At 35.9% G+C, this 15,314-nt stretch overlaps 1 protein-coding gene across 1 annotated transcript; it reads right to left on the bottom strand.

Moving 5' to 3' along the window:
• Window positions 1-423: 423 nt before the first annotated feature.
• On the bottom strand, window positions 424-14,815 carry USP32 (ubiquitin specific peptidase 32; the record flags this gene model as incomplete). The annotated part of the gene is made up of 18 exons (XM_010079053.1): window positions 424-1,251; window positions 1,787-1,879; window positions 2,222-2,655; window positions 3,100-3,391; window positions 3,977-4,168; window positions 4,825-4,945; window positions 5,825-5,911; window positions 6,489-6,673; window positions 8,110-8,321; window positions 8,875-8,986; window positions 9,721-9,872; window positions 10,540-10,714; window positions 11,233-11,406; window positions 12,016-12,121; window positions 12,389-12,527; window positions 13,099-13,173; window positions 13,782-13,863; window positions 14,606-14,815. Coding segments are annotated over 18 exons (3,015 nt in total), but the record flags the coding sequence as incomplete, so codon positions are not given.
• Between the last annotated feature and the right edge of the window lie 499 nt (window positions 14,816-15,314).

Below are 15,314 nucleotides of genomic sequence, written 5' to 3'. Positions count from 1 at the left end.
ACTCCATTAAATGATGAAACCACTAAATAAAAGCCATCCATGAATGCTACGATCGCTACCTGACAGCCACAGCTTCTTATTTGTTTGAAATACACAGTGGATAATTCACAGCCATTCACTCCAGAGCCCTTACAACAACAAAAACAAACTATGTTTTTGAATTTAATTATATGAATTTTTAAAAGTGCAAATTCAAAAGCAACACCAGTCATGAAACATAAGCTCAAGCACCTTTCCTTCCAAAAGCTGGGAACATTTTGTGCAATGTGCACATTTTTTAAGACACCATGCGTGTAATCACAACTACTCTCTTCAACCTGAAGTTTCTTCTTGAGGCATCTCAAAAGTTGGAGATAGCACTCTTCAGGCAGAAAAGCCATTCCTGAAACATGTTGATCTGCACAGCCAACATGTGGAGAAAACACAATTATAATAAACCATTCAAGTGTAGAAATGAATCTCTTCTCAAATTATGATTTGGTTGTGCTCCCAACATACAGAAAGAAAGCAACTGACACACATTAGTGGTGGCAAAACCAGAAACTTCTCTTACTCTTGATGATAATTCTTCAAATTTGTGCACTTCTCATTCTCTTGCTTTCCCTGTTTTGCCAATAAAACGCAATAAAACTGCAGGAAAAAGGAGGTAGCAATATCATGTTGCCCAAAGACAACACTACAATTTTTTTCCCCACTATCTTAAACCTAAAGAGAGCCTCAGGGGTTTGTTAGAACAGTTGGTAAACTTTACACTACTTTGTTTAGCTCTTATTTGGAGTATTTAATTTAGCTCTTATTTGGTCCTAGTCGGCTTTGCTCAAACCATTTTAATTAAAGGCCAATGGCAATCTCAGCCTGATGTCTAACATCAGAAATGTTTTAGAGCATGTAGTGAGATAACAGAACAAAACAATACTATCTTTATATTAACTGCTATTTAATTAGGGTTTTCTTTTTGTGCTTTCAGATCACGGGGTACAATAACTACACTTAGGTTTCTGTTTCAATAAAATTTTTGCCAAATGCAAGTTTCAGGATGTTATCCCTCACATTCTCAAAACAGTGAAGATCATCTGCTTACTGTAAAACACAGTACTTCTTATAATCTGACTCAAAATCTTCATCCATGCTGCTTGTGTCTGCCATCTTTTTGCCGTCTATCTTTGGCAGAAATTGTGCATAGTCTACCCCCTGCTGCTCATAGAAAAGAATGTAGGCAGAGTCGGTGTCGATTTCATCAGGATGCAATTCCTGTAAAAGAGAAAAACATGTTCTGAAATACGCAATGGGACAATTGTGTTACTGTCGTGGAACTTCAAACACACACCATTGCCCTAGAAACGGTATTTTTTACTGGTTGTTTACAACAAGAAGAATCCCATTTTCTGTCTCGTCTTATAGTTATCAGGCTCCATTATTTACTTCAAAAGTAAGACCAATTTTATAGTGATAAATGCAAATACTTAGAAATGTTGGAACTTAATAATTCAGTAATTGAATGCAAAACTGCTGGCATCATGAAAAAATATTCTTGGACTTCCATTTTCAGTAATTTTTCCATCTTTGTACAAAAATAAGCATCTTTTCTTAACCATGGCAGCAGCTGATGAACAGATGTTAGCTTGGGAAAAATCTCATGTACAATTTCAGTTAACAATTTTAATATTTATCCGATGCAACTTTTGAGATGCTCATGATTTCAAAGAACATCTCTCACCAAATGTAAATTTCTTTGGCTCTAGGTAATGAAGATGAAAATTATTTACTACAAAAGTAAATTATTTACCTTACAGCTACTGTCATTGTAGCAGTACCATTTGTTGTTCGGGTTTTTGGCATAAGTGACATAATGACCCCCTCCCATAATTCCTGAATGGCACTGAAGAAAACGAAGAAGAAAATAAATTCTGGATCAAACATCAAAACTCACAATTCACAGAAGGAATGATTCACCAATTCATGATCTTTAAGTGAGTGACAATGGTTCATCACAATCTATACATCTGGAGCTGACTAAGCTGATACACTCAAGCAGAAAACACATTATGCAGAGATATATTTTTCAGTTGTACTCAGTTTTATGGCAAATCTATTTTGCTGACAATGGCTGTACTTTGTTGTCCCTCTCAACAGATCCCTACTTTTGTAATGAAAACAATACAGTAAATTCATTTAGTCAAAACAATGCCACATAGTTTATTTGCATAAAAGTTCAACTTACCGAAATTGCATATAGATTGTAAATAGGGTTAACACATACTTCTTCTCTTTGGTCATCTGTAATATCGTCCTCACTGGGGTTATCAATTTGACCGTTGATACTGCCATTACTGTATGCGTTCTGCTCACAGATGTATCCGTTGGCTAGAGTCACCTCATTGTCCTGAGCGGTATATAGTTCACTCTGACTACCACCCAAAATCTGCCCTCTAGTAAGAGCATCACCTTGATCAGAAGTAAATCTCTGTTCCTGGTCAGTACCATTCTCTTTACTTGCATCCAAATTTTCTTTGCTACTTGAGAGTTTGTTTTTACCCAGTTGTGGTAGCCGCAGACGCCCTTTACCTCTTCCTAAAGTCCTTGGGCTACTATTTGGGCTACTGTTTTTACTTGAAGGACAGCTGGTTCCACTTTTCCTCCCCAAAGATGGAGATGCTAAAACAGAAAATGTGGACTATTAAGATAAGTGAATACATAGTCTAGATTAAAAAAAAAAAAAGTAAGGTTTTTTAAAAATAACCAAACATTAAAAAACACTGCAACTGAGTAGTATATAAAATTAAAACTATCTTTGCACACACGTATATATACACCTATAAACTGAATTTTAACTCTTATGCAGGAGCACATTCCTCACTCTTAATCCAGTTCACTTACACAAGCAGACAGTGCCAATATGTGTTGTCACTGAGTAACTTTTTTGCCCCCATTATTTTTATCATGAAGTTTCACTAAACTTTCCAGGGCAAACAACAGAAACAAGTGTTTCAAAATAAATGCAGTGCTTTGGCCAAAGAAACATTAAAATTTTGTTCATAATATTTTTTTTCCCCCTCCAAATATCAATATTGACTGGAATTCTCCCTAATTATTTCTTACCTTTGATACTATTCAAGACAGTAGTGTTAAGGGAGGATGGACTTCTGTTCAGTGTATCTCCTTCTCCTGGTGTGTAAGTGATCTGCAGATCTATTTTTCTAGGCTCCCCTTGGAGAGTTCGTGGTTCAGGAAGGCTGTCAACCTGGAGCATTAGCTGCTTTCTTTGAAAATGACTTGGATCCCTTTGTACCAAAAAAGCACTTGGGTCAAAATTTTCTCTGGGAAATTTAACAATTTTCTGAGATTTTATCCAGCGGCCATTTACGAACTGAAATCTTTTCAAGTGAATGATCTAAGGAGAAACATGTTAGAAAAAATTAAAGGAGGGCAATTACATCGCAGTGAGTAACTTCACTGTTTAAAAAATATTTTTTCCCAAAACATACACATTTGATCATATGCTAACATTAAACAGTAATGCTGGCATGTAACAGTCTGTATTTTGGGACCAAGCTGGTAAAATATGGAACTAACATTTTCATGGGAAAGGTTGCTTCATTTCAGTGATCAGCACTGTGTGTTTTGAATAACCTACCAAATTGGAAAAGCAACAAAGGCAGATGTTACACAACTAGACAACAGATCGTACTGGAAAGACTGCCTAAGTGTGAATTCTGTGTCAGAACAGATGATGCTGAATGCAAAACGCCACAATTTCCTGCAATGCACCAGCTAAAAAATTTTAAAATATTTGAGGTTTGTTTTATTTGCCTGCATTACAGAAATGCATGAAGCAAACTAAGTCAACCCCCCTCCTGAGACTGTGAACAAAAGCAAATCTTCTTATTCAGAACAGGGAGACATAGCTAGCAATTCAAATTTGTGACCAATTTTCTTTGGTTTTGTTGCTGTAGAGGAAAATTACACAAGATCATACCAAAATAGGGGGAAGTCTCCAAAGATCCAGTTTTTTGGTGGCCAAACAATGGGTCTTGCACTTGGAACAGTAGTACATCTCATCCTCCCCCAGCTCTTCCTCACTGGTGAAGGCTCTAAGACAACTATCCAGATTGATGGGCTCTGCTTGAGCTCGTCGGCTTTGTTCAACACTTTCATGTTCTTCTACAATCTAAAGTGAGATAAAACTTTATCTGACTTGGAAACATATACAAACTGCTCAGAGGAAGGCTCTATTCACAGTGCCATACAAATAACACCATATAGTTATTTAGGATTAAAGATAAAAACTAGATGCATTCAGTTTTAGCAGAAATTTTGTTTCAGTTTTGAAGAGGCAGACATACAAATAATGCACTGTCCTTAATTCTTGCGTTCTGCTTACAAAATTATCCATAAAGCACAAGTTTATAGATGCAACAGCTTGAACAGCTATTCTAGATTAACTCAGCTATAGGCTTACCTTTAGATATGTTTTGCTGACTCAATGAGGCAATAGGTTTACTAAAACGCGTAACTGTTTATAGCAATGGTGTGCTTAGAAAATTTATCAAATTAATACATTTTGTAATTTATTGTGGAGGATAGATCAAAATCAACTCACAAGAGACAGAAAATACACTGCTGTGGTTTCTTAAAAGCTTCCCTTTCACATTATGGTCACATAAGAAGTCTAGCATTAAGACTGTATCCAGAATATACTGTTCAACGGTTACCGACTTTAACAGAAAATGGACAAAACAAGCAACAATTAAAAAAAAAAAAGGCAAAATGGGTTGTGCTTCAGAGCTATTAACAAACAACAAAGGGTTTGCGTTGAAATTTTACCCGTTCTTGTGACGTCTGGTAGCGCAGATGGAGTGCTGTTGGATCCCAGTCGACAGCAATGTAAGCATTGCCAACACAAGCTCTGTCTTCTGTGCACTCAATTTTACAGCCACGGCAAAATCTACAGCACAAAGTTAGATGTGGTAAGTAAACTGTCCAATAACCAAGTTTTACATTAATTTACACTCCAATTCTGTTCCTTATTTTGTAACATATGCAACCCCAAAGTTTCAGGCCTTGCCTTCAGCATAAAAGAGGAGTATTTTTATAAAACAATAATCAGTGTCAGTTTGCTATTTTACTACAAAACTTTAATAGACATGAGAAACTGAAGCAGTTGACTGAGTCCAACTATCTACCTGCGTATAATACTGAATAAAACTACCTACAACACCAAAAAACTACAGTGCTTTGTCTCCACGAGTATTTTACAACATGATAGCTAAAGTCCTTTATTTATCTAGATGTAAGAAACTGTTTTTTTAAAATGAGTATATGGTCCGAATACCGTCCAGCAAGGGTCTGAAATTTTCATTAGCATGTCTTTGTTTAGGGAAAATTCCAAGTGTGCTTCCAGGGACAACTTCTTTTTCTCCATTTTAGTTCCTACTCTTCAAATGGCACAGGAATGAGGAAGGGTAGACGATTTACATCTAAAGTTTGGCTTTGCATGAAAACCCCACAGATCATCCAAATATATAGATGTGTGCTTGCACATATCCACATCGGCACACAGAATATCGTAAGGGGTTAAGGGGTGTTTGATATTGTCATGTCTGTCTCCTAATTTAAAGTTTCTGTGTCAGCAGAGCTTTCAGCTCTCCAAGTCATAAAAGCTACTCTACAGTGAGTCTGCCATGTGAGGGTTTTGGTTAAATTAGATTCTAGATTCTTATTGTTTTATATTACTTCTGAAGTCTGAAACATCAAAAAGCCATTACCATAAATTACATTTTTGCTGGAGTGACTCTCTTCCTTAAATCTAAAAAGAACAATTTACCTGTACCACGGACACCAAGCACATGAATTTCCATCCTTCTGAACTACCCTTAGCGTGAATGGATACTGATATCCCATGCTATCATCACTGAAACAGAAGAGAACATGAAACATGAACACTCATTCAGACTGTCAATCACCTTCCTTCACCATGCTTGTGATGTTTACTTTTAAAAAAAAAACAACAACACAGAAAAAACTCCTCAAAATATAACTTTGATTAGATTAAGCTATTAAAACAAGACCTGCCTTTATATCGCCTAGATTTGTCAGATATAGTTAATTATCACTGGATGAGAACGAATCAACCAATTTGTGTAAAGCCAATTTTTTAGTGCAGCTAGAAGGTATACTGCATTTAACTGTATTAAAAAGGATTAGAAGTTATTTTTAGTTATTGCCATTATTAAATTGCAGGACTATAAAATGACTTCTTACAGAAATAACCCACTAAATGGAACCTGCAGGCAGAAAGCCCAGTTGTTCCTAAAGTTGTTGATGTTTAATGCTTAATTATACATTAAAAAGCATATGTTAATTCAACAGAGGCATTAAGAGAAGTCAAAACTGATAAAGATGAAGAATTAATATAGCTTTAAATCTTGTGAGCAAGTCAATGTCACTGTATTACATACTTCAAGCCAAAGATGAGATGTCAAACTCACCAGTCTTGCGCATGATTACTAGCTTCCTGAGGTGGAAGAGGGCTAGCAAGCCTGGAAACCTGAATCCACACTGCATCATACAGGTCTTTCTTTCGTGTATGAACTGTACAAGGAACAATCAGTGGCATTCCAAAGAGACTAGGACGATTCTTCTGAGATGAAAGAAAATATAATTCTGTCCGCATCTGTGTACGTGAAAGAAAAGAATGACTCAGATATAAGTATGCATTAACTCTACTGTAATTACTAGCATGTTGACCTTGCTACTTATTTCAAGCTTTGGCAATTAAAATAAACCATTAATTCTATGAAATACTAACTTTCAGCAATTTTTTCCAATATTAAATAATGTTAATTTTTATCATTGACTTGAAACTGCCTGAAAACTTTTTTGTATTTTATGATATTATGGCAATGTTATTTAGGCATTAGACCACATCAACATAAATCTGTATTTCAACCACATACAATATTTTATATTTCATATGATGCATATTTCTTACTTTTCCCACCACATGGTTATATTTTCATGCAGACATGTACCTAATGATGCTCGTATCTGTCCCCAAATGACCTCTACACTAGACAAGCTTATGTTTGCTAGAAAAAAAACTTTCACCTCTAAAGGAGGCACTACAGACTTGCACACAACTTATTCCAAGCAGACGAAGTAACCTTCGTGCTACATCTCTCATTTATAAGATTTAACACACCCACTTAATGACACCAAGGTACAAGTAAATGGCTACTGCCTTGCCTAAGTTTTATACTATACACCCTTTCCATTGATAAGATTTTTGACAATGACAACCCTGGATTTCTGGAATAGTTTCCACAAATAACTTTTTCTGGGTTTTAAGTTGTATAACTGTCAGTTTGTAATGGCTCAAAAGCATTACACCAATTGCCTATGAGATTCTGCAGAATTTGAATCAAAATAACAGTGATAACAGTGGTTAGTGGCCATCACTTGAGAGAATACAACAAAAAAGCCCCATGCAAGCACACAGTAAAAAGGCAAGTTAAACGGCCTCCTGGCCCACATCCCCCAGGCTCTAACCATCAGACTCTGAAGTCAGGACACAGTGCTCATAGAACGCATGGCTATTTGAGGTGTTCAGTCATCCAGCTTTGACATTTAGAGTTTAACTTAATGACAGATGCTTTTGCAAAGAGTAGTTCATGCTAACAGAATGACCCAGGAATGTACTATATATCTTCATTCTGTTTCCGTATAAGAAATAAGGCTTTTCCACATAATGGAAAAGAAATGCATTTCTAGTAGCTCTTCTAATTACAATTTTTTCTGCTCAAAGAGTCTGGAACATTTAATCAGGGAGTCAGCAAACACCCAAGTATGCATCTCAGCATTAAAGAACTGGGAAGCATGCCAGTACTAAGGAAAGAAAAATACACCAACATTAGACATTATGATTTAAATTGACAAGAGTTGTGTTTCTGTAGAACTTGGCCCTCACTTAAGAGGGAAATGTATCCATGCTCCCTCTTCTTGAGAAATAAAGAATAATTTATCATATGGACACTAAAAAAAATATCCTCACTGACTTTCTCTCAAAGTTTGTTATGCAAACAATTGATAACAAATGCAGAAGTTACTAACCATTTTTCTGTGAACTGCAATTATATACCCTGTACATGGGCTATCAGAAAGCATGGGCACATGACCGTTGAGAGTCCAGTTGGCATGGTTACGCTCTGTTCCACATGGCACTACAGTATTTGGCATTCCATTTGGAATTAGGGTTGGTTTAGGAAGGTCCCCATTCATCATTATGTTGGGTGCTCCATTAGCTGATGGCCCAGTTGAGACATCTGTAGACAGACAATTACATTTTCAGCTACCTACAGTAACCAGAATTGATTACAAGATTTTCATGCCTTCCATTCTGTTCAATGCATTTAATGAAATACCTTCTGCTCCTTAAGACCAGCATCTAACCTTTTACTTGCCTACAACTTGCAAAATCAGAGCATGCAAGAGCAAAGAATAACAGAGGTGCTTACAACCCATATATGAAACCCCAAACAATAAAACCAAAACCATGCTTCCAATTTTTATATGTCCTGCTTTAGAGCCAACCAGCAAGTAAGAAAATATTTTGTGTATTTCTTGCGTCTTTAACCAAAATAAGTATATAGCGATCTTCAGACTGCTATCCTGGGCACAATTCTAAGAAGGATCACAGACCACCAGGAGATACAGAGACTGCTCACAGCTTTTCTGTGGATAAATACTCTAACGTATTTGTCTTTTCTTTAATCCTCGGTTTACTTATTTACTAAAGAAGTAAGGTTTTCTCCTGAATTTCTCCAGTACCTACACACTGTGTGTTTTAAATGAACAGGAAAACAAATTTTCTTTTACCTGTCTGCACAGGACTTGATACTGATGTAGGGGATCCTGGAATTGGTATTTCAAATGCACACAAAAACCCACTCACTGATAACCGGACTTTCTGGTTGTCTTGAGGAAAGTTCTTCAGGAAAAAAGGGAAAGTTATAGTCAGACATGTATATACTTCTACCTGTGACTCCAAACTTCTTTTGCTCTTTTCTTGAAAACAGTGTATCTACCAGCTCATCTCTCCCCTCCCATCTGCTTTCTTACACCTTTCTAGAAGGTAAAAGGGAGCCAACAAGCACAGCCCTTTGCAGACCTCTGCAGCAAGACCCAAGAGAGTTATTAATGGTTCTCCAAACCGACTGAGAGCACCAAGTTCCAAGTAGTTTTAATCCTATTCAACGACAGCAAAAAATTATATATATACACACATATATATCCATGCTAAAGCCAGTCATTACTTTTGTCTCCACAGTCATGACATTGTTTGAACTCAAAGCACTCTAACTTGAGATTTATTACCTCTAGATGATTCTATCCTTTTTTTCCTAAAAATATAATCAGTAATTAATTAAATTAAACTTCTGCAAGCTTCTACATCACCATTAATTTTATTTACAAGTCGTTTATTTTGGTTCAGTTTACTTTGATTTGAAATCTATCTAAAGTAAGACAAATTACAGTTTAAGAACGAAATAAAAGTTCATACAGAGATATAACTAAGCTGACTTTTTTAGCACACATTTAAGCTAAATTATTTCACAGTTCTTGTAAGCAAAACTTAACATCAAAAAGAATGATGTATGCCAATGTACACAAAGAAAAAACAAAGGTATGCTGCATCAATGATTAATTTTTCTTTCTTCTTACCTTTATATTGGAGCTATGCACTTCTGCAAGCAGAATCTGTTCTGGTTTTAGCCCACAGAGTTCACTTAACTGTTTTTTCAAACCCGTATACTTTTCATCCATGTTCAATCTCAGGCCATATCGAACAGGAGTAGTACCATCTAATTTAATTACTTTAAAGGGGAAAAGAAACACACCAGTCAGCAAAACAGGGAAGTTTTAATGAGAATAACACATTGCAGCTACATATTTATTAGAAAGTATTTTTTCCCTGCTTTAAGATATGATTATTTTTTCTTATCAGCCAGTTTTTAAGGTCTGCAGGCAAATGTCAGAAAACCTCTTGCTGCATAGGTGGTAGAAAATGGTTTCAAAATTTGTTTCACTTTTTATCATCTCTCCTTTTGTCTCTTTTCCAACAATACATGGGTTCTTCATAGTGTAGTTCATGACCCATAAATTATTTTTTGTTTTTACACTCTCTGCAGCCCTTCTTTTTTGCTCTAGGCAGATTTAGGACAACCTCCACAAAGCACAATTTTCAGTGAATAGAAGGAAAGTTATCAAAATCTCCATTTTACATGTTTCTGTTCTAAGTCCTTTAGTCAAGACTGAAAATGGGCCATCTATGCTTTGTTTTTAAAGGTTTTCTTTTAGTTTAACTGTATTCCAACGAAAATTCCTGTACTCTATTATATTAAAACGTTTATACTCTTTTTAAGTGTAAGTGCTAACACAAACAAAATTTTGATATTTTACAGCTGTTGAAAATCTGTTCTACATGCACAATTTTTATTTTAGCACTGACAAGTTGATAGGGAGTTAAACACAACTACTCACCTGTAATTTCTAGGTGCATGTAGCTATCCATTGGCAAAGGCAAGGATAAAAAATTAAAAGGGTCAAATCTAACACTTATATGTCCACAAGTTTTACATTTTACTTGTGACTTCAGCTGCCCATGAAATAAATCTACAACTATAGATCTGTTTCTTCTCAGATGGTTTTCCCAGGCCTACAATGAAGTATAAAAAAAATACAAAGTTAGAAACCAAAGACTACTTGCTTGAACTACAGGAAGGAGGATATGCTGGAAGACCTCCAAAGTCTCATTGGCCTATGGAAGTAAAATTATTTCCATAGAAGTTGTTTATCAATTTCTAATAAATAGGAAGCATTTAGTTTCAACACGAATAAAGAAAAGTTATTTCAATTAACACAATAATCAAGGTATGACATAATTTAAAGTACTTCTGAAAGGATCATTAGGTCTCTTGAAAAACTCTATAATTCTGAGGAGTTCTTCAAAATTATTGTGAAGTATCATCTTAATACCTTTATTATAATACTTAAAACTCATTTTCAGTTCAAAGGCAAAATTGACTCCTTAAATCACAGATCTAAGTTCCAGAAAGCGGTATGGTCCTGAAAGAGTACTGTCACAGAGTATTGCTCATCAACAACTCAGCAGCTATAAGGAAAAAAAACCCAAAACCCCAGCAAACAAACCAACCTAAAAACTTAAACCCATACCTCTGCTGCTACTTCCCAGTCTGGTCGACCATCACTGTCTTTCAGTTCAACATATGGCTTATCATGAACTCTGTTCAAATCCTCATGAAGACCATCCAAAAGAAAAGCCAGAAGCTCCTGTGAGTCTTGCTGTTGAAAGCCATTAAATCTTGGAGCATATTTTGCTATCGTCCACTATAAAAAAATCCACAAAGTTACTTAACATCATGTAACAGAAGTTGTAACAATAAATTAAAATACTGTAGAGAAGAAGCATGCTGTCAATGAGCACAAATTAAATTGCCAAGAGTTTAAGGTAAGCCCCTATGCTTTTGGAACAAAAGACCATTTACAGGCAAACACATAATCTTTTGTCCGTAACAAGGGCTATAAATGCCACATCTTACACCACAACCACTGATTCATTCCAGGTAACTCCTTCGACTTTACAGCCACTGAACCATGATTATATTCCACAGAAAGATGCTCAACTCCTGAACACCAGGACTGATGCACCCTGGCTTCCTCCAGATGTGCATCGTGCCCCTGCACAGGCCTTTCCTGAACATCTCCCCTGTGGTGGAGTAACATATGTGATGACTGACTGCTCAGAATACAATCACTGCCTTCACAGTCAACTTCTAATGTGAAATCCATGGCCAAGTTTCCTTCCCTTTCTCTAGAGGAGATATTGAGTCCCAGAACCATTACAATACAACATCAGGAAAAAGTACATTAAAAGATTTCTGCTATTCAAAGAAATTCTTGCTTCCTGCCTTTAAATAACACACATTGCAGACTTACTCGCAGCTTTAACGGTGCTATATTCTTCTGAGTTCCACTCCACAACTCCTGAACCAAATCCCCATAGCACTTGGCCATGTGTCCTTTCATTCCTATTGGATTTGTCCTAGAAATCATAAAGTAATTAATATTATACTAAAATTTAAACAAAGTTCAAGCATAGGGATAAATGAAGAAGTGCAAAGGCTTCTTGCTGAACTGTTTTAACTCTCTCAGAAACAAAAGGTGTTATATTTTCATGAATCTAATCTAGTATCTGCTGTTTAACACTGAACATAAGGATTTATTCATACTGTCTACTTCTGAAAGCTGAAACTCATTTTAAAGAAATGTTACAGCATCTAAAATGCCATAGAGTCAAATAGAAAGTTACCTGTTAAGTTCATAAAGATGTCTTCCTGAGATGAAATACCGTGTTAGAGGTTGGGTATTACTGACACACTGGATACTGGAGTTCATGAAGCATGTGTTACCCAGATTGCTTAATCCAGTAGCACCCTTTTCAGTAGGAACTGAGAAAAAAGAAACATAATTATATCGATTGTACAGATGTGAAAAATTCAGAATGGTATATCAGTAAAGTTAAGAATATGACCTTTTCAGAGTAACCAGTTCGATTTATCCTGCTCCCAAATTATGAGACTACAGCTAGCATCTCAACTGTGCTTAACAGAAATCGAGGTATTTTGTTGGACCTGATTTTGTGGACATCAGTGAAAACCATACAAACTATTTTCAGGTAAACAATTATAGTACTGAAATTTCTGGATTAATTAGTTAAAATCTTAACTGTTCTCTACCTTAAAAAATTCCAAGATAATAAATACAAAACCCAGAATTTGCTATGTAGCATTTGCTACTGCTACATCTGAACATCTAACGACTTGCTCTATCTATACATCCAATCCTCCCACATTTACAGCATTTAAGTTAATAAAACAGAAAGAACAAGGAAAGCAGCACAGGGTATAAAAGACCTCTATCAATGTTAAGAGCACTTATATTAAGAAGAATTGTTTCAACATAATAAAGCCTCTTGGAATTTTTCTCATCATAATTCAACCGCTATGCTGGAACACTCACCTTTATGTCTGTCTATTTTACTGCTGTTTGCTATAAAAGACATCTCTTCTGGCCAGCTCATGTCTTTGTTTCGAACTAGAAAGAGAAAAGGTATAAGGATTTTTTTAAATTGTTACTTACTCCAGAGAGCTTATACAGTTGAAGAGGTTCAATTAAAATTTTCTAATATTTAATTGAGATTAGAAATTTGCCTCTCTTTAGTTATTATTTTTTCTAGTTTTCATTTCAATGTTTCCAAGCATTATTGGAAATCATTCTAATACTGGCATCATTCCAACCATGCCACTAACATCTTTAGAAAGCAGCCTTGAGATTTCTTTCCTGTCGGATAACAAATATTTCAGTACTTATTTTAATGCTTAATAAGGATCCCCCAGATTCAAGCAAATCTGTTCATTTCACGAGCGATCGCTATTTTTTGTTGTTATGAACCAACAAAAAACGCAAGTGCGTTTCAAAATAGGGACGTATTACTGAAGCTTTGGTATTTCCTCCTGTATTTCTTTCAATACATACATACATAGAGACAGACACCTATTTACACAGTCTTCCTTCTCAAAACATTTTTGTGTACTCTGGGCAATTACAGAAATGGGTCCTACACACAATTTACTAACCACATATATACTATTATAAAACTATTTGGTTTTAATGTGTAAACCAATTACAGGCCCTTTTTATACCTTCTATTACTAAATGCTGCTCATCTTGAATTTTAAGATATTCCAGTCTGTGATCTTCATCATCCAGCAAGGTAAGATAGTTCTGCAGGAGAAAAAATATAGTTATTACTTCTAGATTTAAAATTCTCAGAGGATATTTTAATATTGAAGCAACAAAATTAAAACAGTAATAACAATTTTTTTACAGAAATGAGAGCTCCAGTTTCCTACCTATGTCAATTAAATACAGTAGTTCACTGATTTCAAGAAGCATCTAGTTCAATGCTTTACTTTTACGTGGTATTTCTTTAGAATGAGAGAATTACAGGCACTTAATGATTTGGAGGAACACATTCTGCTTGTTCATTGTGATTTGTTCACATACACATTTGGAAAAGATCCTGGATGGCTGCTGACTTCTGTTGACACAGATCTATTGGCTTCAGCATCATACATGCCAATGAAATAATATAATTTTATTTCCATTTAAAACTGTTTCCAGGAAACTTCATATCAAGCCTTTAATAGGTCAATCAATTGCCAGTTTTTAAGTATGTCACAGAATAATCTAACGTTTATCAGGTTACTAGGAAAACAAAAGACAAGTTTTCTGGGTCATTAATACCAAAATCTTAATTTCCCTGCTTGGAGTGCACAAAAAAAATCCAGAAAATAAGTGGCAGGGTTTTCCAACCTGGGCAGTTAAATTGCAAACGAAACTTACATCCACTACTTTTTTTTTTCCTGTGCATGTGTATTTAATAGTTTCTAGAAAATAATAAGATTTGCAATATCAAATAGCTGGTTTAAAAAAAAAAAAAAGGAAAAAAAAAGACCAAAATTACCTCACTATTGTATAACCAGAGGCGCATATCTTCTTCTTTTATTCGTAGCCTCTGGGAGAGATATTCATGTATCTCTTTAATTGTTTGCATTCGACTAAAGCAGCCGGTGTAAGCCAACACTCTTTTTAAAGGAGCATTCGGTGAAGGTACATTCCCTGGATTCACAACCATAAGAAAGGGGTAAAGACAATGCACATACCCATAGGCCAACTGAAATCAGATCAGTAATAACTTAGACACTACACAAACTATGAGTACTTTTTGTGAAAAAGAAGTACATAGTTCTAGTCCTTTTGTTTATGGATAAAATAATTAGTTAGATTGAAAGCTAATTGTTACTAACCCTTTGGGACAACAATCTTGCTATCACCAGTGGTGTTCCCCAGGGATCGGTTTTGGGGCCTGTCCTGTTTAACATCTTTATCAATGACCTGGATGAGGGGATTGAGTGCTCCCTCAGTAAGTTTGCTGATGACACCAAATTGAGCGGACGTGTTGATCTCCTTGAGGGTAGGAAGGCTTTGCAGAGGGATCTGGACAGGCTGGACCGATGGGCTGAGGTCAATTGTATGAGGTTCAATAAAGCCAAGTGTCGGGTCCTGCACTTTGGTCACAACAACCCCCTGCAATGCTACAGGCTCGGGGGAGAGTGGCTGGACAGCTGTCCGGCCGAGAGGGATCTGGGAGTGCTGGTCGACAGCCGGCTGAA

Source organism: Pterocles gutturalis, unplaced genomic scaffold (genome assembly GCF_000699245.1).
Source record: "Pterocles gutturalis isolate BGI_N339 unplaced genomic scaffold, ASM69924v1 scaffold30658, whole genome shotgun sequence".
Lineage (NCBI taxonomy): Eukaryota > Metazoa > Chordata > Aves > Pterocliformes > Pteroclidae > Pterocles > Pterocles gutturalis.
The sequence above is the reverse complement of the archived record's forward strand: the minus strand, read 5'-3'. Positions and strand labels throughout refer to the sequence as shown.